Source organism: Dendrobates tinctorius, unplaced genomic scaffold (genome assembly GCF_039654945.1).
Source record: "Dendrobates tinctorius isolate UK_male_01 unplaced genomic scaffold, ASM3965494v1 ptg000016l, whole genome shotgun sequence".
In the NCBI taxonomy this organism is placed as follows: domain Eukaryota; kingdom Metazoa; phylum Chordata; class Amphibia; order Anura; family Dendrobatidae; genus Dendrobates; species Dendrobates tinctorius.
Genome location: NW_027361684.1, coordinates 88,506,370 through 88,531,842, shown reverse-complemented (window position 1 = coordinate 88,531,842; position 25,473 = coordinate 88,506,370). Strand labels below are relative to the sequence as shown.

The following is a 25,473-nucleotide window of genomic DNA, read 5'->3' as shown; positions in this document are numbered from 1 at the left end:
TTTCTAATGCTCCAGTGTATAATGTGCCCCATAAATGATGCTCCAGTGTCTGATGTCCCCAATCTGGAATGCTCCAGTATATGATGGGCCTCATGGATGATGCTCCAGTGTCTTATGGACCCTAATAATGCTCCATATATAATGGGCCCCATTGCTAATGCTCTAGTGTATCATGTGCCCCATAGATGCTGCTCCAGTGTCTGATCTGCCCCATTTGGAATGCTCCAGTATATGATGGGCCTCATGGATGATGCTCCAGTGTCTTATGGGCCCTAATAATGTTCCATATATAATGTGCACCATTTCTAATGCTCCAGTGTATAATGGGCCCCGTAAAAGCTGCTCCAGTGTCAGATGTCCCCCATTTGGAATGCTCCAGTATATGATGGGCCTCATGGATGATGCTCCAGTGTCAGATGTCCCCCATTTGGAATGCTCCAGTATATGATGGGCCCCATAGATGCTGCTCCAGTGTCTGATCTGCCCCATTTAGAATGCTCCAGTATATGATGGGCCTCATGGATGATGCTCGAGTGTCAGATGTTCACCCATTTGGAATGCTCCAGTATATGATGGGACTCATGGATGATGCTCCAGTGTCTTATGGCTCCAAATAATGCTCCATATATAATATGCACCATTTCTAATGCTCCAGTGTACAATGGGCGCCGTAAATGCTGCTCCAGTGTCTCATGTCCCCCATTTGGAATGCTCCAGTATATGATGGGCCCCATTTTTAATGAACCGAGGCATGGTATGTGAAAAGAGCTCCATGGATTTATCTGAAGTGTGCGCTGCCGCATCCTTCACTTTAGATGTGGGTGAAGGACACAAGGAAAGGGGTTGCTCCTGACCAGAAGCCTGCACTGACAACTCAGTGCTTGGATTTTTTAAAACTTCAGAAGAGTACGCGATAGAGCAGGAGGCTGTTTCAGCAATGTAAGCCAAAAAAAAGTTCCTGATGCTCCGGCTTTAAAAGGAGTCTACCTAATCCCAGAAAAGGGAGCCTTACAAGCCTTCCGGAGCTAGACCATGACGCAGGCTCAACACCTCCTGCCTCAGATGCACCACCACCACCATCAGTACCAGGTGACCCCCCACGCCCGCCGCCTCTTCCACCATACTTCCTTATGTTTTGGAAAATGGACCTAAAATACCAGCAGATATATGGTACTGTATCAGAAGCGTACAGCTCTAGACAGTCTAGGAATAATAGTACATCTCCGTATATATTTCATGAGTCATACACAGACGCTCACAGGCTCAGTATGGATTACACAAAATAAAAAGTTGAAAAAGGGTACAGTATCACCAAATACAAGGTATATATAGTATAGTGTAAACATTCTGAATCTCCGTAAATATTTCAGGAGGCTGACAAACGCTCTCAGGCCCAGTATGGATTACACAAGAATATGAAAAGCTGCAAATGGGTAATATAACACAAGCGTACAGCTGTATACAGTGTTGGGGTAATCTTAAATCTCCAAATATATTTCCGAAGTAACAGACGTTCACAGGCTCATTATGGATTACACCTGAAACTAAATAGCAAAAAAGGTTACTGTATCAGAAGCGTACTTCTCTATACAGTGTGGGTCACATTTGAAATCTCGGTATATATTTCCGGAGTCACCCTCAGACGTTCACTCAGTCTGGTTTTGACCATAATAAAAAAGGTTGTTAAAAAGGTACTGGATAACAAGATAGCAAGTATATATATTATAGTGTAAAATTAAAATCTCCGTTTACATAGTCCCATAGTCACTCTCAGACGCTTAATCAGTATGGATGTGACCGTACCACTAAATGTGTACCAAAAGTACTGTATAACAAGATACAAGCTGGATCGAGTATAGGGTAAAAATTGGTATCTCCAATTCAACGTCTATATAGAAGGCGGAAACCACACACGCTCACTCATTATGGATGATACTTTAATAAAAAATTTTGAACAAAGGTACTGTATCAGCACATACCAGGTGTATCCAGTCTAGGGGTAATTGTAAATTTCCGTCCACACTTCCGGAGTCAAACACTGACACTCATCGGCTCAGTATGTATTACACCAGAATTTAAAAAGTAGAAAAAGGGAAAGGTATTCGAGGCGTACACCAGTATACAGTGTTGTGGTACTTTTAAATCTTCGTATATATTTTTCAATCTGAGTCAGCCAGTCCAGACTCTCCGCTACTGCAAACTACATGGCTAAAAGTACAGACGGAAAGTCGAGTGTTTGCAGAAATGTGGGAATTACTCATAGCAGGAAAACATGACGGTAGATGTTGCAGAGGCGATGCAGACCCTCACTTACTGTGTCTGTGGAGACAGCGAAAACGGTTCTTTGTGAAGAAAGGATAGCTTTATCGCAGTAGCGTGGATCACACCACCGTTACTCGTCTCCATCAAATTGTGATCATAGGGAGAGATGTAGACATGGTCCTCAGTGCCTATCATGATGTGTTCTGGGCATTTTGGAGGGCAAAACACAGGAGCCACAGGCCGTAGGCGATTCTATTGGACTGGCATGAGGAGACATTGAAAAATGGTGGCAGGAATGTCACACGTCTGACTATCACAACTGTGAAAGGTGATCATAAAGCACCACTGCATCCGCTTGTAAGTTGACGTCCATTACAAATGGTAGCCATTGATCTGAAGGTAGAGGCCAGCAGGACAGGCCATAGCTACATCTTAACCATCATTGATCAATACACCAAACTTCTAGTGGCCGTCCCTGTGAAGGAATTAACTGCCCAGACTACACAGCGGTGGAGCAGGGAGAGGCAAGTATTGCAACTTGCAAGTGCTGTGGCCATGACCAAGCAGGGGGGGGCACACAAGTGGGCGACGGTACTGGCACAGGGCCCCTCATAGTACGCCATTTTGTCTGACGTCGAGTGGCCCCCCCCCCACCGTCAGAGACAATGTGTTGTACTATGAGGGGCCCTGTGCCAGTGCAGTCGGCCATCAGTGGGCCCATCCACCTGTTCAGAGCAACGGCACTTGCCCGGGTGCGTCAGGTGTTGACCCCAGCCCTGGGGGGGGGGGGGGGTGTTGGTCAGCCCAGTTAGGGAGGTTTAAAAAAATGGCATTTGTTGATGTGTAGGCTGGACATTCAGCAGCTGTAAATGGCGGAATTGGGCAAGTCAGAGGAAGAAGAGAACAAAAGCGAGGCAGTTTTCTGGCAACCTATGTATCAGGGGAAGGTGGTACAAAATCCCTTGAAACCCATGCATGGTTCATGAAGGCTAGATCATCAACATTTTGGGTCGACAGACAGGTCCTTTTTTCTGTCAGGATTGATCCAGCAGCACTGAAGACTCTTTCAGATAACACACTAGCAGCAGGGCAAGCGAGCTCCTGTAAGGCATATTGTGCCAATTCAGGTCAGGTGTCCAGTTTAGAGGCCCAATAGTCAAAGGGGAATGACCTGTGAGGGAGAACATTGATATGGGAGGATAAGTAGTTTGTCACCATAGTTGACAACTGCAGTCTCCTATCACTTTTAATCAATGCAGTATTAGGAGTCGTGTGAGCGGTACTTGAGAAATCATTCCACAACATGGTCATGAAACCCCGGTCTCCAACTCCACTTCGGCTGTGTGCACCACGAACACCTCTTCCATTGCGCCCACTACGGCTCGTGGGAGAAACAGCACCGTTGCTGTGTGCTGGGAAAGCCTCAAACGGTTTACCAGAGTTGCTTGTTTGTTGGTCAATATTATCTTGAGGTTCTCCTGTGGCATGATGTTGTGTAATTTGCCTTTGTAGCGTGGATCGAGGATGCTGGCCAGCCAGTAGTCGTCATCTCTCATCACTTTGGCAATGCGGGGGTCCCTTTTTATGATCCGCAAGGCATAATCACACATGTGGGCCAAGGTTCCAGCTGTCAATAATGCACTGCCACTGCTGGGTGGAGGAGCACTTTCTGGAAAATCCACATCCCTACAGTCACGCACAAACCCTGTACCTGACCTTGGAACACCAACATTTTCTCTTGCCCCATGAGAAGCATCCTCCTGCCCAAAATAATCATCCCCCTCCACCTTGTCCAGGACAGTTCCCTGACCAGACAATGGCTGTCAGCAAGGCTTCCCTCCTCCTGTTCCTTAATGTGTGTCAAACTTTGCATGAGCAGACGCATAAGTGGGATGCTCATGCTAATGATGGTGTCATCTGCACTTACCAGCCGTGTGCATTCCTCAAAACACTGAAGGACTTTACAGAGGTCTTTCAGCTTTGACCACTGCGCACCCGACAATTCCATGTGTTTCCTCAAACTGCCTGGCCGTGTATCATCCCACAAATGCATTACAGGCTGCCTCTGTTCACACAGCCTCTCAACCATGTGCAGGGTGGAGTTTCACCTTGTTGCAACGTCTATAATTAGGCGGTGCTTGGGGAGGTGGAGCAATCGCTGCAGCTTCTGCATACGACTGGAGTGTACTGCCAAGCGACGGATGTGCAAGCACAGTCTTCGTACCTTATGGAGCCGGGATGTTAACTCTGGATAATTATTAAAGAAGCACTGCACCACCAGGTTTAAAGTGTGAGCCAGGCAAGGTATGTGTGTGAGTTTTGCAAGGCCTATGGCTGCCACAAAATTACGGCCGTTATCACTGACTACCTTGCCTGGCTCAAGATGTAGACTGCCCAGCTATGACTCAGTTTGTCGCTGCAAGCAGTCGGCCAGTACCTCCGCGGTGTCTGTTGTCGCCCAAAGACATCTTTAACACCGCCTGCTGACGCTTACCACTACCTGTTCGATAGTGGGACACCTCGTGTGCAACACTGCCAGCTGCGGATGGAGTCCTTGTGCGACTGCGCCCTGTGGACGAGCTTTTGCTTATGGAGGAGGGGGGGTCGAAAGCCTACAGCCAACTGCTTTCTATACCGTGGGCTAGGCAGCACTGTTCCACCGCCGCTGACCCCTGTGGAGCCTGCATCCACATTAACCCAGTGCGCAGTGATGGACACATAACAGCCCTGGCCATGCATCTGTTGTGAGGTGCACCTTTCCACTCACTGATTGCTTGAGTGCATGGACAATGCGGTCTTTCACATGCAGGTGGAGGGCTGGGATGGCTTTTTGAGAAAAGAAGTGCCGACTGGGTAGGTCATAGTGTGGGACTGCGTAGGCCACGAGCTCGCAGAAAGCTTCGCTTTCAACCAACCGGTAGGGCATCATCTCTAACGAGATTAGTTTGGCAATGTGGGCGTTCAAACACAGTGTACGCGGATGAGAACTTTCTTGTCCTACTCAGAGTGTCTGGTAGCGTGAGCTGGAATGGAGAGCTGCATATAGGGGAACTAGCGGTGGACCGGACAGAGTGAGAGGGGGTTGGTGATGGTATTGGTGGTGATGACCTAGATTCAGTGTTGTGTTGCAAAACCATTGTGATTCCCTGAGTGCTTTGGCCTTGCGACGACACCTCAACATTTAGTGCTGGTGGTGTGCTTAACCGTGGCGGTGGTCTTACAGTGGGGGGAAGCGATGGAGCGTTGCTGGCTACGTTCAGTCGGAGCAGATGCACATGTGCTAACTGAGGTTTTGCAGTCCGTCCATGCTTGCAAGCGCATGTTGTTTAAATGTCTAAGCATGCAACTGGTATTCAAATTTCTGAGTTGTTTACCTCGGCTAAAGGTCCTTCCGCACTTCTTAAAGGTTACCTTTGCCTCATCAGTAGGATTTTGGACAAAGAAATGCCACACTGCACTCTTCCTACTATGGTATACATTTTATGGCCTTGCACTCTGTGCTAACTTGACCGTCTGGCCAAGTTGTCCTGCAACTTTTTGTTCCACATTTTTGCTCAGCTACAGGCCTGCCAGATAACCGCTGCTGCAATGTCAATGCCTGCTGCGGATCTTTATCTGAACTATTGCCAGCGCCACCCTCCTCCCCCAATGGATGCCAATCCGAGTCAAGAACTGGGTCATCCATCACCTCCTCTTCAAAGTCATCTGCCCCTTCCTCTTTACCTTCCTCTGTGTCAGTATCTAAGGTGGTATAGTATGCGGGAAGGGGCACCTGAGTATCAGTGTCAGATTCTGGCTCAGACTGCGAGGGCAATATAGTGCTCTGGGTCAATGTACCAGCAGAATCATCTAGCAGTGGCTGTGCATCAGTGCACTCCATGTCAGATGCATCTTGGACTGGGGAATTCATGATTTGACTGGCTAACCCAGGCATGGTATGTGAAAAGAGCTCCATAGAGTAATCTGAAGTGTAGGCTGCCACATCCTTCTCTTTTGGTGGGGGTGAAGGACACAAGGAAAGGTGTTTTTCCTGACCAGAACCCTGCACTGACGACTCCGTGTTTGCAGGTTTGGAACGTTCAGAAGAGGAGGCAATAGAGCTGGTGGCTGTTTCGGCAATGTACGCCAAAACCTGTTCCTGAAGCTTCAGCTTTAAAAGCGGTTTTCCTACTCCAAGAAAAGGGAACCTTACAGGCCTTCTTGGGCCAGACGATGACGAAGGCTCAACAACTCCTGCCTTAGCTACTATTGTGCTTTTGCCAGAACCAGCTGATGCACCACCACCATCAGTACCAGCCGCGCCCCCCTGCCCACATCTGCGGCCGATTCCACCATACTTCCTCATGTTTGGGAAAATGTAACCAAAATACCAGCAGAGAGATGGTACTGTATGAGGAGCGTCCAGCTGTGTAAGGTGTATTAAAAAAAATTAACTCTACGTATATATTTTGTTAGTCACAGACGCTCTCCCAGTATGTATTTGACCGAAATAAAACAAGCAGATATACAGTACTGTATCAGAAGTGTACAGCTCTATACGTTTTTTGTTTAAGTAACAATCTGCGTATATGTGTTTACGGATTGTCACACACACGCTGCCTCTGTATAGATGTGACTGTAATGCGAACAGCAGATATACAATACTGTTTGAGAATCGGACAGCTCAATACGGTGTAGGTCTTGAAAAATGGAAAATCTCCTCTGTTTTTCCAGAAGAACACAGATAGCTTGTATTTGTCCGTGATACCAGACAGTACATGGTAGTGTGTGAGCGAGGAGCATACACCGCTAGATGGTGTCTGTATGGAAAATTGTCAATCTCAGGCCATGTTTATATGGAGTGATACACGCTGTCTCTGTATAGTTTGGACCGTAATGAAACAGCAGATATACTAAACTGTTTGAAAAGTTGACAGCACTCTAAGGTGTCGGTCTGGAAAAACGGAAAAACTCGGCTTTTTTTCCCCAGAGTAACACTCGGATAGCTTGTATTTGACCCTGATACCAGCCGGTACACGGTAGGGTGTGAGGAGCATACGTACACCGCTATACGGTGTGTGAAAAAATGAACGCTCGGTAACTGAGCAGAACAAAATAATAAAAGTTGGAGTGCTTTGAAAAAAGCAGTTTGAACAGCAGTGTACAAACACCAATGCAGCTATCAGGTAGCCTGAAAAGGCAGCCTAATCACCACCAGCGCTGCTGCACACAACTAAAATCCTCCACTCTCACTGCACACTATCTGTACAGTGAAAAGCGCTATCAGCAGAAACAGTTTTTTTTCTTCTTCCCTGCCTAACGCTTTCCCTACAGAATCAGCAGCAGCTCTCCTTATTCTAAGATCGGCAGAAGTAAGATGGCAGTCACGCCCTTTTATAGCCCCTGTGACGCCACACAAAGCCAGCCAATCACTTGAATGCCTTTCTCTAAGATGGTGGTGAACGCTGCCCATGTCATCGCGTTGCCCACAGTGTGCGTCCTCAATCAATGGCTGAAAAAGGGCGCTGGAAGCATAATTTGAAACGCGACTTTGGCGCTCTGATCGGCGACCTCATGCTATGGTAGGGTTTCGTTTCATGAAACCCGACTTTAGCGAAAATCGGCGATTTTTGAAATTGACCGACCCGTTTCGCTCAACTCTACTTAACGTCCAATGATTGACATCGTCAGTCATTGGACGCCTCCCCGTTTGGTGCGGGCTCCGGCGATGAGCACGCACCTTTTCCGGGATATGACAGCTGATCTGATCAGCTGACATGGGCCTGGAACAGCCGCAGCTGAAATCGCAATTCATCCGCGTCTGTTAACATGTTAAATACCGCTGTCAAACTGACAGCAGCATTTAACACGCACGAGCAGGAAGTGCGTCGTTACCTCCTCCCATCGGCACCTTTGTCACATGACCACGGGTTGTCAACTGGATATGACAACCTCGGATCAGACCCCTGTGGTTGTCATAACCACAAACTTTACATTATTCATTCATAAAATGAGAGCACAAACAATTGTGATTAAAAGACCCATTAAGTACAAACGTTTAAAAGTGAGAACCTTCAGGCGCAATGAGCCCAAGGAGGTCACACCTGCTCTCCGCAAGGACAGCGGTAAAACAGTGTGTGTGTGTGTGTGTGTGTATGTGGGGGGGTTTTCAAGCAGCACCTAAAGATAGGAAGGTACTGGGAGGGGTGGGAACTCCTGCCGCCTTGGAGTGGAGGGGGAAACAAAACGTTTGAGCTATGCCCATTTGTCCTATTATGCCTGATCCAGGGTTAATCCAAGATCCCTGAAAATAGTTGTATACTTACCTGCCGGCATTTCACCTTTCATCAGGGTCATTCCGGTTATGTGCCACCATCTTCTGACCGCAACTTCAGACAGGTCGGAAATCAGAAGCAACAGTCACAAGCGCTCAAATGCAAGTCTATGAGAGCCAGAACTAGGCTCTCACAGACTTACTTTGACAAGTGACCTCTGGATTGCTTCAGCACCGGAGCGATCTGGCAGATCACAAACTGCTGGAGTACTGAAGACAGCGGTGGCGCTAGAAGGTAAAGATGGCAGTATAATGAGAGTAGGGTAGGGAACTTAGATTAGAAATACTACTCCAGCAATAAAAAAAATAGAAAAACAAAACAAAACACTGGAATGGTGCTTTAACCTTATAAAAGGACACTGTCAAGAACAAGCATGATAACAGGCATTCAAAAAAAGGTTCCAGATAGCCATCTGACAGCCATTGGCACCCTGTGTGAAGTTATTGTGGAGTGATAGTTGTTTACAATGGTGGCCTAGTTTACCATGTGAGATCTATACAGACCAGCCTTCTATTCCCCTGTGAGCTCTTCATTCAATCTGAATACACATCTCAACATCTTTGTGAACACCAACATCCAAACATGGACTGTCAGCACAGTAAGGTATGAGATCACAAAAGCCCATTATGCTCCATGGAGAAAGAAGGACAAGGGAGAAGCAGAGCGAAAAAACAAAGTGAGCGGAAGAGTAACAGATTGTGCAAACTCTACGATAGCTAACTTATACCAGTGTAGAACTCTCAGCAACACTGCTGTATACGGTCCTCATGGCTCTGTTGCTTCTGCACATGATAACACAGGGAAAGGAGGGGGAGGGAAAAAAAACATCCCTCAGCTGCACGTGTAATCTGAGGAAAAACAGATGCTGTTTTTTCTAACACACACTATGGTTTTTACTCATGTTGTCAAATAGTGTAATTTAGTGCGTTACCATTTATAGAAGACTGCATACGCGATGATACATCGCAACACCGGATTAGCTGTGACACTACAGTGTACAATTTGCCCAATTCAGCATACTGATATTTGATTGGAGGTCCTGGCCCTTCATCCATTGCTACTAGCATAAATGTTGCAGGCACATTGAGTTTTAAGAGCTGGGTCTTTTCTTGCATGCCTGTAAAAGGAAATAAAAAGGTAAGGTCTGTATTAACTTAACTCTTAATGGTCACCTTAAAACTTGAATAATCTAAAGACAGCTTCTCTTACCAAGATTAGCATACATGACAAAAAGGTTGAAGTACTGCTGTAAATGACGTCCATGCTCAGACACTTCTCTTCTCAAAAGGTTCAAGACTGCCCTCAGCAACTGATCACTCAGGCTCAAATTATCATAAGACTAAAAAAAAATCAAAATCAAAATAAGACCCAGAACTTGACGCCAAGATGTAGAGGAGTGAGATACAGCAGTGAAAGAGGATGACTGTTGATAGGAAAAACGTACACCTACCTGACTGGATGGTCCGGGTGAGGCAAATGGTAAAGTACAGGGTCCATCTTGCAAAGAAAAGTGTGCAATAAATACTACCAATTTTGCAAAAGCGCCTCTAACTTCAGCACTAGGGCATTCCAGAAGATACTCAGAAAAGCGATTTGGATAAGCAAAGAGAACGCCATGTGCAAACCAGTAGCGAACATTCTTGCTGTGGCGGAGCAAGATGCACAAAGCGTCATACCTGGAAAAAAAGCATTAAACCAAGTCAGAAGCACAAAATCTAAACTTACACTAAGGCTGCGGGCACACGTAGCATTTTAAAACGCTCACTAAAACCGGACTCCTTCCCAGAATTCGCGCGTTTTTTTCCGCGCGATTTCACCGCGATCATCGCGATTTTGCCACGATTTTCGCGTGCGATATTCAAGCACTTTCCAAGCGATTTGAAGCATCGCTTAGAAAGTGATTGACAGGTTGGTCACACTCGTCAAACATAGCGTTTGACAAGTGTGACCAGGTTTTTACTATTGAGGCCGCCTATGCGGCATCAATAGTAAAAGATAGGATGTTAAAATGCTAAAAAAAATAAAAAAAATCGGGGTATATTTACCTTCCGGCGTCCCGCGATGCATTCCCGGGCCTCAGTGTTCCCAGTAATGCCTTGCGAGACCTGTGATGACGTAGTCTCGCGTTGCTATAGCGATCTCGCGAGACCGCTAGAGTCACGCGAGACTACGTCATTACAGGGCCTTGCCGCAAGGCATTACTGGGAACGCTTAGGCCGGGAATGCAGCGCGGGACACCGGAAGGTAAATATACCCCGATTTTTTATTCTTTTTTTTACAGGGGTATGGTACCCAGAGCCTGGAGGACAGTCTCCTCTCCTCCACACCGTGGGTACCAACCGCACATGAGACGCTTAACTTCCCGCATGGTGGGCATAGCCACATGCGGGAAGTAAGCGATTCTCATGCATTCCTATGGTTGCGGAATCGCGGCAATTCTTTGCGATTCCGCACAAAAGAATGAGCATGCTGCGATTTTTTCCGCGATGCGATTCCGCAGCGGAAAAAAGTGCAGCATTAGCACAGCATGTGCAGAATGCAATAGGAATGCATGGGGGGCGTTCTGTACACGATTTTTAAGCGTTTTCATGCCGAAAATCGCGGCAAAAACGCTTACAAATCGCTACGTGGGCACATAGCCTAAAAGTAGCTTTAGATTTTCAGTGCACACAATGTCTTTCAGATGGATTATGCAAAGGAAACCAACTGAAACAGGTTTCATAAGTATGGAAACCATTAAAAAACCCTATTTTCTGGGAGAACGTAGTGGGCATGCTTTGTGACTGATGAAGGAAAGATTTGAGTATGACAGTTGTCAATGTAACCGTGAAAATAACTTGACACTCAACTTATGATGTCCATGAATGGAAAGAATTTTTTATTAATGCAGTCTGTAAACGTTTCGGCCTACATGGCCTTCATCAGTCCTACTGCTGAAAGGTCGTTCGGTGGGAAGGTTAGTGGAATGAACACAAAATAAGCTCCTGCAGTATGAAGTATAAGGAAAGTTGTCCAGCTCCCTAAAATAGTAGGATTCTGGTTTTTTTTTTTTTGTTAAAGCTTGTATATGGCTGGCCTTTGTGAGGCTGTTCTATGAGGTATAGAAGCACGTTGTCAGGCTCTCTGTTATAATGGAGATCTGGTACTCCAAATCTGTGTGTGTGTCCGGCCCTTATGACACATTAGTGGTCAGTGGTTGTAAGTAGCAGCTGGACGCAGCGACGTGACAAGCAGTGGAAGCTCCGTCCAGCTGCTACTTACAAACCACTGACCACTAATGTGTCATAAGGGCCAGACACACAAACACACAGATTTGGAGTACCAGATCCCCATTATAACAGGGAGCCTGACAACGTGCTTCTATACCTCATAGAACAGCCTCACAAAGGCCAGTCATATACAAGTTTTGACAAAAAAAAAAGCCGAATCCTATGATTTTAGGAAGCCGGACAGCTTTCCTTATACTTCATACTGTAGGAGCTTATATTACGTTCATTCATTACGTTAATTAATGACAACACGCTTTCCCCAGTACCGAAGTCCGCTGCCTCAGAGTAACCTTTGACTCTGCCCTGTGTTTCAAACCGCATATCCAAGCTCTTCCTACCTCCTGTCGCCTCCAGCTTGAAAATATTTCCAGAATCCGTCCTTTCCTCAACCTACTAAAATGCTTGTGCATGCCCTCATCATCTCCCACCTAGACTACTGCAACATCCTTTTCTGTGGTCTCCCTGTCAACACCCTCGCAACTCTACAGTCCATCCTTAACTCTGCTGCCCGACTAATTCTTTCTCCTCGCTACTCCTCCGCTTCACCCCTCTGCAAATCTGTTCACTGGCTCCCATTCCCTCAGCATATCGAGTTCAAGTTACTAATACTGACCTACAAGGCCATCTATAAGGCTGGTTTCACATTAGCGCTTTTTAAGCGCACGCACGGCCGGGGGTAGCTCAGCCCCCGAGCCGGCTCTCTGCCCAGCGTGCCCGCCCCTTGCTTGTAGCGCCGCCTCCTAGCGCACAGCGGCGCCTGCGATCGGCGCACCCTATCTTTAGCATAGGGTGCGCAGATCGTGCGCAGGCCGTGCGCTAGTTGCGCTTTGACCTGCGCTGCGCACTTTTGACGGTGCGCCGTGCGCGCCAAAATCCGAAAAGTTTGATTTTGGCGCGCACGGCGCACCGTCAAAAGTGCGCAGCGCAGGTCAAAGCGCAACTAGCGCATGGCCTGCGCACGATCTGCGCACCCTATGCTAAAGATAGGGTGCACCGATCGCAGGCGCCGCTGTGCGCTAGGAGGCGGCGCTACAAGCAAGGGGCGGGCACGCCGGGCAGAGAGCCGGCTCGGGGGCTGAGCTACCCCCGGCCGTGCGTGCGCTTAAAAAGCGCTAATGTGAAACCAGCCTAACCTGTCTCCCCCACATGTCTCTGAACTAATCTCCCGATACCTTCCCTCACGTAAACTCCGGTCCTCCCAAGACCTCCTTCTCTCCTCCACACTTATTCGCTCCTCACCCAACCGCCTCCAAGACTTCTCCCGAATTGCCCCTATCCTCTGGAATGGTTTGCCCCAACAAGTCCGACTATCAACCACATTTGGATCCTTCAGACGGAACCTGAAAACCCACCTCTTCAAGTATACAGCCTGCAATGACCCCGCTACCTCCTTCTCTCTCACCACTACCGGAGATATCACCTCAACCAACACCGGAACTGCTGCAACCCACCAACCTACTGTCTCCTTCCCCACCATCCTGTAGCATATAAGCCCGAAAGGGCAGGGTCCTCTCCCCTCTCTATCAGTCGGTCATTGTTAGTTTGTTTACTGCAAGTGATATCTGTAATTTGTATGTATCCCCTTCTCATGTACAGCATCATGGAATCAATGGTGCTATAATATTTTTTTCCACTAACCTTCCCACCGAACCAACTTTCTAATAAGCAGTTGGACTGATGGAAGGCCATGTAGGCTGAAATGTTTACAGACTGCATTAATAAAAAAATTCTTTCCATTCATGGACATCATAAGTTGAGTGCCAAGTTATTTTCACTGTTGTTCTTTGGTTTGGGTAACCTACTTGTGCACCCTACAGTAGTGCCACGCTGTATTTCATAAGTTGTCAATGTAAGGCACAAGCTATCAGGGGTTAAGAAGATCCACTTACCAGTCACTGGCAGACCCACGGACGACTTTCTTTGTATGGAATCCTGTGGTAAATAAGAATTTAGCAGCAAGCTGTATACTAATCATGGTGATTTCTTCTGGCTCAGGCATCAAATGCTCTTGCCCTGAAAATATACAAATATGTATGCGTTTAAGTAAAAACACACAAAAATGTACACAACATACAAGTCAGAACACCACAAACAATACTACAAAAAATAGATCACCACACAACGTGTCTTTTTCCCCCAGATGATCCAATGAGGCGTCTGACAAAACTATTTTTTAAATCTGCATTGACTGTACTTGAGTACGGGGACATGAACTGCAGCTACGAGAGTCTTTACAGCAGCCACATGGACAGAAAAAGGACTTCACCGTGACCTGTGCGAAGGCTGTGTTAAGGTGAAATGACTGCATCGCGGACCTGTGCGGAAGTTGTGTTGAAGTGAAATGACTGCACCGTGACCTGTGCGGAGGTTGTGTTGAAGTGAAATGACTGCACCGTGACCTGTGCGGAGGAGTTGTTGAGGTGATCTACAGCCATCACATATTGTAAATAGTGTTATCATGTGACACTAATAGCTTCGTATTCAAGCTACACTCAAAGTTACCAATGACCTTCTGACAGCAAAATGTAACGGTGAACACTCTCTGCTCATTCTTCTTGACATTTCTGCAGCTTTCGACACTGTTGACCACCATCTCCTACTCCATAGGCTCCAGTCACTAGGCATTAAGGACATCACTCTCTCCTGGTTCTCTTCCGGTCTGACAGCTCCTTCAGTGTTTTGTTCGCTGGCTCCACGTCATCTCCTCTTCTTCTCGCTGTCAGGGTACCTCAGGGCTCAGTCCTTAGCCCTTCTCTTCGATCTCTATACAGCCCCAATTGGACAGACCATCAGCAGATTTGGCTTTCAGTACCATCTTTATGCTGATGACATAACTATACACGTCATCCCCCGACCCTACCCCCGCTGTACTACAGAACGCCAGTGGCTGTCTGTCCGCAGTCTCCAACGTCATGTCCGCTCTCTATCTGAAACTTAACCTCTCAAAAACTGAACAACTTCTGCTCTCGCCGTCTAACGTCCCTAAATCTGACATTTCCCTCTCCGTGGATGGCACCATAACACCCCGGCAGCAGGCACGCTGTATGGGCGCTATGTTTGACACCAATCGCTCCTTCACATCCTATATACAATCTATTGCCAGCTCTTGCCACTTACACCTAAAGAACATCTCCAGAATTCGCCCTTTTCTCACCATGGAAACAAAAACCCTGTCGCATCGATCCACTCCCGCCTGGACTACTGCAACGCTCTATTAATTGGCCTCCCCATTACTCAACTTTCCCCTCTCCAGTCCATACTTAATGCAGCAGCCAGGGTCATCCATCTGGCTAGTCGGTACTCTGAGGCGTCCGCTCTTCGCCAATCTTTACACTGGCTGCCCATTCATTATTAGGATCCAATTCAAAGAACTTGTTCTCGCCCACAAAGCTCTCCGCAGTGCGGCACCCCCTACATCTCCTCCCTCATTTCTGTCTACCGGCCTAGCCGACCGCTGCGCTCTGCAAAAGCCTTTCGACTAACCTCTGCACTAATCCGCACCTCCCACTCTTGACTCCAAGACTTCTCCCGCGCTGCGCCAATCCTTTGGAAAGCTCTACCCCAAGAAATTAGGACTATCCAACTATCCACAATCTGCACATCTGTTCAGAGCGGCGTATCACGTTCACTAATCAAAGTCATTTTATGTGTAAAGGCCCCGGCGCTAGCGAGATCGCTGATTTTGTGATGCCACAGCGATCTCGCCAGTGCTGTCGCTGTGTGTGACGGGGATCAGCGACCGGCCCCCCTGCCGGGTATCGCTGATCGCACTCCATCGTCCAGGGTCATTTTTTGATCGCTGGTCTCCCACTGACCAGCACGCATCGCTGCGTGTGGCAGCGAGAGACCAGCGATCAGCGACGCTGGTTTCCAAAGATTCTGAGTCTAAGAGCGCATACCGCTCGAAATGCACACAGAACCTCCTGGGCACTTTCTGTGCGGCTATCCCATGTCAGGGTAAAAACCGCAATGATAACTATAGCAGCCATGCATGTATTTTAATGAAATAAATACAGAAAATTCGGGATTTTACTCCTTGAGCTGGACTTTCCTTTTTCTATGAAGTCATGCTGTGTTTGCAGAGCCCTTAATGTGCCTAAACAGTAGAAACCCCCCACGTGACCCCATTTTGGAAACTAAACCCCCCCCCCCAGGGAGCTTATCTAGATGTGTGGTGAGCACTTTGAACCCCTAAGTGCTTCACAGAAGTTTATAACGGAGAGCCGTGAAAATAAAAATCTTTATTCCACAAAAATGATTTTCTAGCCCCCAATTTTTTATTTTCCCAAGTGTAACAGGAGAAATTAGACCCCCAAAGTTGTTGTGAAATTTGACCGGAGTACGCTGATGCCCCATTTGTTGGGGTGAACCACTGTTTGGGCACATGTCGGGGCTCAGAAGGGAGAGAGCACAGTTTGATTTTTTGAATGCAAAATTAGCTGGAATCAATGGTGGCACCATGTCACGTTTGGAGATCCCCTGATGTGCCTAAACAGTGGAAACCTCTCAATTCTAACGCCAACCATAACCCAAACACACCCCTAACCCTAATCCCATTGAGGAGAGCCATAAGATCAAATACTTAATTAACCTCAAAACATGAGATTGAGAGAAACTACCCATAAAGTATTATTTCACCTTACATAAAGTTTGCTTAGATCAAAGTGACACCAAAGATGGCTGCCATTTCCTGTTTCACCACACACCATGTGCTGGTATCCAAGATGACACCCACCCTGATGACCTCCAGGGTCCGCTCATGGACTCTCATTGACCAACCCACTAGCCAATGGAATACATCCGATCACTCCCAATTTAGAGCTAACCGAGCCCCCTTAAAGAGGATATATAAATCTATGTTCAGGTTAAATAAAGCCCTCATGGAGCTGAGCCATAGATTGATCAAAGAGAGGTTACATCTGACTCTTTCTGGTGTTATTTTTTAGTGCGCACTTGATCAATATCCATTGGGCCAGGAGCAGGCAACTAGAACATTTCCCATTGTTCAACCTAACAATCCCAACCCTAACCTTAACCCCAACCCCAATTCCAACCCTAACTTTAGCCTAATTCTAAGGGTATGTGCACACATTGCGGAATTGCCGCGGAAATTTCCACGGGAATTCCGTAATTCCATTCCGCGGGAAATATGCAAGAAAACCGAATTTTAATTCCCGCCTATTTCCCGCGGATAAACTAGCAATTTGCAAGCGTAATTAGCTTGCAGAATGCTAGCGTTCTGTAGCATCGCTTGGAAAACTGAATGACAGTATCAGCAGTAAAAAGATCTAATGTTAAAGAAAAAAAATAAAATAAAAAATGGTGTTTTTCTCACCTTCTGGCATCCCGCCCAGCATTCCCGATCATTGCAATGCTCCCAGCAGGTCCCGTTCCCAGTGATGCATTGCGACAATGACCTTTGATGACGTCGCGGTCTCGCTAGACCGCTACGGTATCGCGAGACTGCGACGTCAAAGGTCATTTTCACAATGCATCACTGGGAACGGGACCTGCCGGGAGCATCGTTGATGCTTGGTGACGCAACAAGGGATATCAGAAGGTGGGAGTATGACGATTTTAATTCTATTTTTTTTTTTACAGGGATATGGTACCCAGAGCCTGGAGGAGAATCTCCTCTCCTCCACACTGTGGGTACTATCCGCAAATGTTCTGCTTACTTTTCACATGGTGGGCATAGCCACATGCGGAAAGTAAGCAAAACAATGCATTCCTATGTGTGCGGATTTTCCTGAGCATGCTGCGTATTTTTCCGCAGCGGAAAAATCTGCAGCATTAGCACAGCATCTGCGGAATCACATAGGAATGCATGGGATGCTTTTTTTTTGCGTTTTCGCTGCAAAATCGCGCGTTTAAAATCGCTGCGAAAATGCAAAAACGCTAGGTGTGAACACAGCCCAACCCTAATTGGAAAATGAAAATAAATACATTTTTTTCTTTAATTTTTTTTCCCTAAGGGGGTGATAAAGGGGGTTTATTTACTATTTTTTATTATGATTACTGTTATAGGGTCTATCACAGTGACCAAAATGAACCAATAGGAAAAATCTTCCCATTGCTATCGACCTGAAACATGTTCTCTGGGGTCTCTGCTACCCCTGACAGCAGAGACCACGGAGAAAATCCAACTCTGGGGTGCACTATACACTTTTTCTACAGCGCCGTTAATTAAAGGCACTGTGATTTAAGTACCCTTAACTACCGCTGTTAAAAGGCGCATCGGCGGTCGTTAAGGGGTTATCAGAACTGAAAATAAAGATTAAACAACCACAAGACGGATTTCATTAACCAAGGTATCATTTTAACCCCTTTGCCACATGCTCCGTTCTAGTACTGTGCATGACGCTTCCCTCCATTTTGATGTGGGCTCTGAACCCACATCTTTTCCAAGACATATCAGTTTTAAACAGCTAACATGTGCCTGCAATAGCCGTGGATGGAATCGCGATCCACCCGTGGCTATTAACCCGTTAAATGCCGCTTTCAAACTCCGAAAGCGAAATTTAACGTGTTTTGGCCACTGAGCCGGAAAACCGCCCACCAGTGAACCCCCCCCCCCCGTCACGGGATCGCGGGTCACCAGTGGGTTGGCATGACAACAGGAGGATGTCAATGTCTGCTTTCCCAGTGGTCGGCGCTCATAGCAAGTGAGTAATTCAGCTACATATAGGCGATCTGATCACCGCCTATATGTACCAGAGTAGATCGGGTTATGGCAGCCTCTCTAGTCTCCCATGGAGGCTGTTAAAGCATGCCAAAAGTAAGAAAGTTTAAAAAGAAAAAGTTTAAATCCCCCCTTTTGCACCATTGAAAATAAAACAATAAGAAAAACCCACACATTTGGAATACTCTCGTTCAGAATCGACTGCTCAATATAAAAAAAAAAAAAAAAAAAAAAAAAAAAAAAAAAAAAAAGGGACACAGCCAGAATTACATTTTTTGCAATAACTGGCGATCAAAAGATCGTATCTGCACCAAAATAGTATAATTAAAAACGTCAGTTCGGCACGAATAAACAAGCCCTCACCCAACCCAAGATCATGTAAAATGGAGACGCTACGGGTACCGGAAAATTTTTTAAACAAAGTTCTGATTTTTTTCCCCACTACTTAGATAAAAAAATGAACCTATACATCTTTGGTGTCTAGGAAATCGTAGTGACCTGGAGAATCTAAATGGCAGGTCAATTTTAGCATTTGGTGAACAAAAACCCCCCAAAACAGTGCGGGATTGCACTTTTTTTTGCAATTTCACCGCACGTGGAAGTTTTTTCTAGTTTTTGAGTACATGACATGGTAAAACAGTGGTGTTGTTCAAAAGAACAACTCGTTCTGCACAAAAAAAAAAAGCCCTGGGAAGAAGGGGAGTGAAAAACGCAAAAACGAAAATGGGATGCGTAAAGGGTTAAGATAACTACACATTGAGGCACATACACCAACCTACCTGGCGATTGGGGAGTTTTATTTTATTTCTTATATGCCATTAGTACAGACACACCTCACTAGGTTACTCTTATTAAAAATGAATGAGGTGGTGAAATAACAGTTGTGTGTGTTCCTTCATAGTGAAAACTAACAGTATGTATAGGAAGAAACCTTGTTTCCTGCTACTCCTGTGCAGCATGGTGTTCATAATTCATCAACAGTATTACAACTCCAGCTTCCACCATATTAAAGCTCAATAAATTGTACACAGTCATCTAAACAGCTTGTATATAATATGACCATGGCTAACTCGTCTACAAAATACACTCATATCACCAACAAAAGACAAGCAACCAAGATGGTTAAGTTGGTTTCTTATTCACCAATTTTAATTTACAGGTTCAACCAAAAAAATATAATGCAGCAAGGTGCCCTGATGTGAATAAGCTTAAAAGCAGCTAAAAAAGTTATAAAACTGGCACAAAAATGGTCAAAAGGGCAACATTGAAAGGGTTAAATGACTTTGGGCCACTGATCTCACACCAATACATACAGCGTGATGCCCCACATCAAATTCAGGTCACTCTAGCCTGGCCCAAGTGTGTTGTGGGAATCAGAACTGGCATCAAAGTGGGTAAATCGTAAATTTTCACAAATTGAGTAAGTTATTGGTGTTTTTTTCAGGGGTTAAGTGACTTTGGGCCACTGATCTCATATCATTATATACAGTGGGTGCGGAAAGTAATCAGATCCCTTTGAATTTTTCACTGTTTCATTGCAGCCATTTGGTAAATTCAAAAAAGTAAAAAAAAATTTCCCTCATTGATGTACACTGCACCCCATCTTGACTGAAAAAAAAACAAACAAATGTAGATATTTTTTGCAAATTTATTAACCCTTTTCTGACATTAGACGTACTATCACGTCCATGGGATAGTACGTCACCGCGATCAGCTGCGCTCACGGGGGAGCACAGCTGATCGTGGCCGGGTGTCAGCTGATTATCACAGATGACAACAGGCACTATGTGTCAGGGGCGGTCACGGACAAACATGATGGCAGTGTACCAGGGGCATAGGGAAGAATCGCGCAGGGAGGGGGCTCTCCAAGTAGTTCCCTTAGACCAGGGGTGGGGAACCTCAGGCCCTAGGGCCATTTACGGCCCTCGATCTTTTATTCAGCTCCCGGGCAGATTCTCAGGGACCGCAGTGCTTTGACAAGGAGCTGTATTTTGATTGCCACCAGCTCATTAATTTCTTCTTGCTCTGTAAGCACACATGCAGTGTTCACTACTGAACACTGAAGGGCATGCAATGAAAGATTACGTCCTGAGACCAGTGCCAGAGCCATGATGTACTTTGTGGGCGGAGTTTGTACGGCCCCCAAAAGGATGGTATAAATTTCCAAATGGACCTTGGCAGAAAAAAAAAACAAAAAAAAAAAAAACACCCCAATCCTGCCTTAGACCCTCGGAGCAACGCGATGTGCTCACGTTGCGCAAAGGTCTTCCTCCCTGCAGGCCCCTGGATCCAATATGGCCGTGGGGGTCTTTGGGGTCCTGCAGGGAGGCGGCTTTCTCAGTGCCTGCTGAGAAAGCCTCCTGCACTGCCTGTCAGATCGCTGATATGACACAGTGCACTGCAAAGTGTCAGATCCGTGATCTGACACTATACAGTGATGTCCCCACCTGGGACAACATAATAAAGTGTAAAAATATATACTTTTAAATTCCTAAATAAAAAAAATTCCCTAAAATTCTTTTTTGTAAATAAAAAAAAAAGTACACGTTTAGTATTGCTGCGTCCGTTAGGACCCACCCTGTAAAACTGGCCCACTAGGTAACACCTTTAATGAGCCCCTTCAAAAAAAAAAAAAAACCCACAAGGCAAAAAACAATGCTTTATCATACGGCCGATCAAGAGTGGAATAACACGCAATCAAAAAGACGGATATACATAATTCTGGTACCGCTGAAAATATTATCTTGTCCCGCAAAAAATGAGCCGCCATATAGCGTCATCAGCGAAAAAATATAAAAGTTATAGCTCGCAGAATAAAGCGATGCAAAAATAATTTTGTTTATATAAAATTGTTTTTATTGGATGCGTTAAATGCAGCCCACAAACGCAATGTGTACCCAGCCCCCCCCCCCCCCCCACAAATAAAAAAATCGGAATAAGAAGCAATCAAAATGTCACGCGCCCGAAAATGGTACCAATAAAAACGTCAACTTGTCCCGCAAAAAATAAGACCTCACATGACTGTGGGCCAGAATATTGGAAAAATTATAGCTCTCAAAATGTAGTGATGCAAAAACTATTTCACAATAAAAAGCGTCTTAGCGTGTGACAGCTGCCAAACATAAAAACCCACTATAGTCAAACCCCCCCTTTATCACCCCCTTAGTCAAGGAAAAATAATGAAATTAATTTTTAATTTATTTCCATTTTCCCATTAGGCTAGGGGTGTGTTAGGGCTAGCGTTAGGGGTGTATTAAGGGTGTGTAAGGTTAGGGGTGTGTTGAGGTTAGGGTTGGAGTTAGAATTGGGGGGAATTAGACTGTTTATGCACATCAGGGGCTCTCCAAATGCGACGTGTGTGATATCAATTCCAGCAAATTTTGCGCTGAAAGTCAAACGGTGCTCCTTCCGTTCCAAGCGCCCAGTGGTTTACCCCCACATATGGGGTATTAGCGCACTCAGGACAAATTGCACAGTAACGTTTGGGGTCCTGTTACCCTTGGGAAACTGAAAATTGGGTGAAAAGATAATTTTTGTGGAAAAAATGGGGATTTTTGTGTGTACTCACCGTAAAATCCTTTTCTTCGAGCCAATCATTGGGGACACAGGACCATGGGTGTTATGCTGCTTGCCACTAGGAGGACACTAAGTGGACACAGAAAAAATTAACTCCTCCTCTGCAGTATACACCCTCTCACTGGCTTAGTTTTCCCCAGTTCGGTGAAAAAGCAGTAGGAGCATTAAACAAATAACAGTAACTATGTCAAAACCTAAGAACAATACAGTAAGCCAATAGGCTAAACAGGGTGGGTGCTGTGTCCCCCAATGATTGGTTGGAGAAAAGGATTTTACGGTGAGTAGACACAAAAATCCCTATTTCTCCTACGCCTCATTGGGGGACACAGGACCATGGGACGTCCTAAAGCAGTCCCTGGGTGGGGAGCATACAAGTACTAATACCCCATGTACCACTGACTTAAGGCTGTGGTACTGCCGATTGCAGGATGCATCTGCCAAGAGCTACATCCGCAGAGGCCTGAGAACGAATTTGGTAATGTTTTGTAAAGGTATGCAGACTGGAGCAAGTTGCAGCCTTGCAGACCTGCTCTGCAGTCACCTGGTGCCAAATGGACCAAGAGTCGCCCACTGATCGGGTAGAATGCGCCCTAATCCCTGCTGGGACAGGTGTGTCCCTGACACTGTAGGATTCCTGAATAGCCGAGCGAATCCACCTGGCTAGAGTGGCTTTTGAAGCGGCTAGACCATTCCTATGCCCCTCGGAAGTACTAACAGGGCATCTGACTTGCGGAAGGGAGCCATCCGCGAGATGTACCGTCTAAGAGACCTAATCACATCCAGGGTGAGGAGGGCCTTCTCAATGCGATTGTCTGGTGCCGGACAGAAGGAAGGCAAAACAAATTTCCTCATTGAGATGGAAGGAAGACACGACTTTGGGCAGGAAAGACGGGGACATCCTCAGAACTGCCTTGTCCTGATGAAGATTCAGGAACGGAGAACGGCAGGACAGGGCCGCCAATTCCGAAACTCGTCTGACGTAATTGCCACTAGAAAGACCACCTTCCAAGAGAGAAGTTAGTGGTAAGTCCTACAGTGGTTCAAAAGAGGCCTCCTGCAAGGCTCCGAGAACCAAGTTAAGGTCCCATGATTCCAATGGCCTTTTATAGGGAGGCACCACATGGGAAACTCCCTGAATGTATGTCTTCACCTGCAATTTGGTGACAATTTTGTGTTGGAATAGAACTGAAAGCTGAAATTTGGCCCTTTAGCGAGCTAACCGCAAGGCCTGACTAATCCAGATTGTAGGAATTCCAATATGGAAGGAATGGAGAACACCAGAAGGGATCGTCCATGGTCCTTGCACCACGAGAAGGTTTTCCAGGTGTGGTGATAAATGCACATGGACACGGGCTTCCTAGCACTAATCATGGTGGAGATCACCTCGTGAGAGAAACCAGCCTGTGATAAAATCCAGAATTCAATGGCCACGCCATCCAAGACAGGGCCCCGGAGTTCTGGTGGTAAATTGGGCCCTGTGAGAGTAGAGCCATGTGATCTGAAAGTCGCCAGGGAACGTCGGCGACTAGTTGTACTAGTTCTGCATACTATGCCCAGCACGGCAAATTTGGCGTGACTAGGATCACTGGTACTCCCTCTGCTCTGATTTTCTTGATGACCCTTGGGAGCAAGGGAAGAGGGAGAAAAATGTATGGGAGCCGGAAACGGAGCCACGGCAGAACTAGGGCGCATGGATCGCGTGATTGGGCAATGAATCGAGGAACCTTGTTGTTTAGTCTTGAGTCCATGAGATCCACATCCGGAGTCCCCCAGCGATGGCAAATCTGCTGAAAAACTTCCGGATGAAGAGACCACTCTCCTGAGGCAAGGCCCTGGCGACTGAGAAAATCTGCCACCCAATTGTCTACCCCCGGGATGTGGATTGCTGAGATGGGCGAATGGTTTGTCTCGGCCCAATGGAGGATGTGACTCACTTCGTGCATGGCCAATCCTGCTCCGAGTACCCCCTGACAGTTGATATACGCCACAGCCATGGCGTTGACGGATTGGATCCTGAGTAGGGCTAGTCTGATCGCTTGTATCTCCAAGATGTTGAAGGGGAGACGTGACTCTCAAGTTGACCAATGACCCTGTGCCGTGTGGTGACGAAAAACCGCACCCCAGCCCAGAAGACTTGCGTCGGTGGTCACCACCGACCATCGTACTGGGAGAAAGAACTTTCCTTGATTCAGGGAGGATTTCAGTGTCCACCACTTGAGTTTGACTGACCCGCAGGGACAGAAGGAGCCGACTGTCCAGGGAGAATGGGTTCTTGTCCCAAGTCAACAGCAACACATGTTGTAAAGGGCAGAGATGGAGCTGTGCGAATGGGACCGCTTCCATCGCTGCTACCATCTTTCCGAGAACTCTAATGGAGAAAAGCATGGAGTGAGAAACTGGTCAGGAGAGAGAGTCCATGCTCCCTGTTGTAAGGCTCGTGCCTTTTCTGGAGTGAGAATGACCAACCCACGGGAAGTGTCCAAGATCATTCCCAAAAAGGAAATCTGTTGAGCCGGTGTTGGGGAAGACTTCTCAAAGTTCGCCTTCCAACCCAGGCGAGAAACCACCATGGTTACTTACCGGTAGCCGTTTTTTCCGGAACCCATGAGCACACCTGAGAGAGGGATCCTCCCCGCCAGGACAGGAACCTACCGAGATATAAGGGGCGGCACCTCTCCCCCGCTTCAGTTGGGTTACAGAGCATTGAGAGGACTTCCCGATTAGTACATGTTAATCCAACACCACATCACACAAAAGCACCCTACTAAACGTGCACACCCATACGGTGAAAAGGGGGGGGAAATATACGGGTGCTGTCATGGGTTCCGGAAAAACCGGCTACCGGTAAGGAACCATGGTGGTTTTCCCTTCACCCATGACATCACACCTGAGAGAATTTTGGAGACTTCGAAACACCTTAGTGAGGGACCAGCGCTTGCAGCACCCTTCTACCAAAGGTTAAGTCAGCAGAGGAGGATAGATTTAATCTATAGTGCTTAAAGAAGGTGGAAGGTGAGGCCCAGGTAGCGGCCTTACAAATCTGCTCAATCGATACCTCTGCTTTTTCAGCCCAGGAGGTCGCCACGGCTCTGGTGGAATGAGCCTTAATGCCGTCAGGAATCGGGTTACCACTAGCTGAGTAGGCTACACTAATGGCATCCCTAATCCATCTAACAATAGTCCCTTTTGAAACCCCATAGCCTTTCCTGGCACCCTGAAAAGCTACGAATAGGGAATGGGACCTCCTCCACTGGCTGGTGATACATATGTATTCTAGCAGGCAGGGCTGTGGAGTCGGAGTCGGAGAGTCGGAGTCGGTGCTCATTTTGGTGGAGTCGGTATAAAATGGACCGACTCCTAAAATATATAA

The 25,473-nt window shown here is 46.6% G+C and overlaps 1 protein-coding gene across 5 annotated transcripts in view; it reads right to left on the bottom strand.

The window, feature by feature from the left end:
* USP9X (ubiquitin specific peptidase 9 X-linked) overlaps positions 1-25,473 on the bottom strand; it is a 255,269-nt gene that overhangs the window by 15,148 nt on the left and 214,648 nt on the right. For all 5 annotated transcript variants that reach the window (XM_073566031.1, XM_073566034.1, XM_073566033.1 and 2 more), the window contains exons 36-39: positions 13,735-13,858; positions 10,027-10,252; positions 9,786-9,915; positions 9,508-9,693 (exon numbers count right to left, since the gene is read on the bottom strand). In XM_073566031.1, coding sequence (XP_073422132.1) covers positions 9,508-9,693; positions 9,786-9,915; positions 10,027-10,252; positions 13,735-13,858 — 666 coding nt within the window. The remainder of the gene's footprint in view (positions 1-9,507; positions 9,694-9,785; positions 9,916-10,026; positions 10,253-13,734; positions 13,859-25,473) is intronic.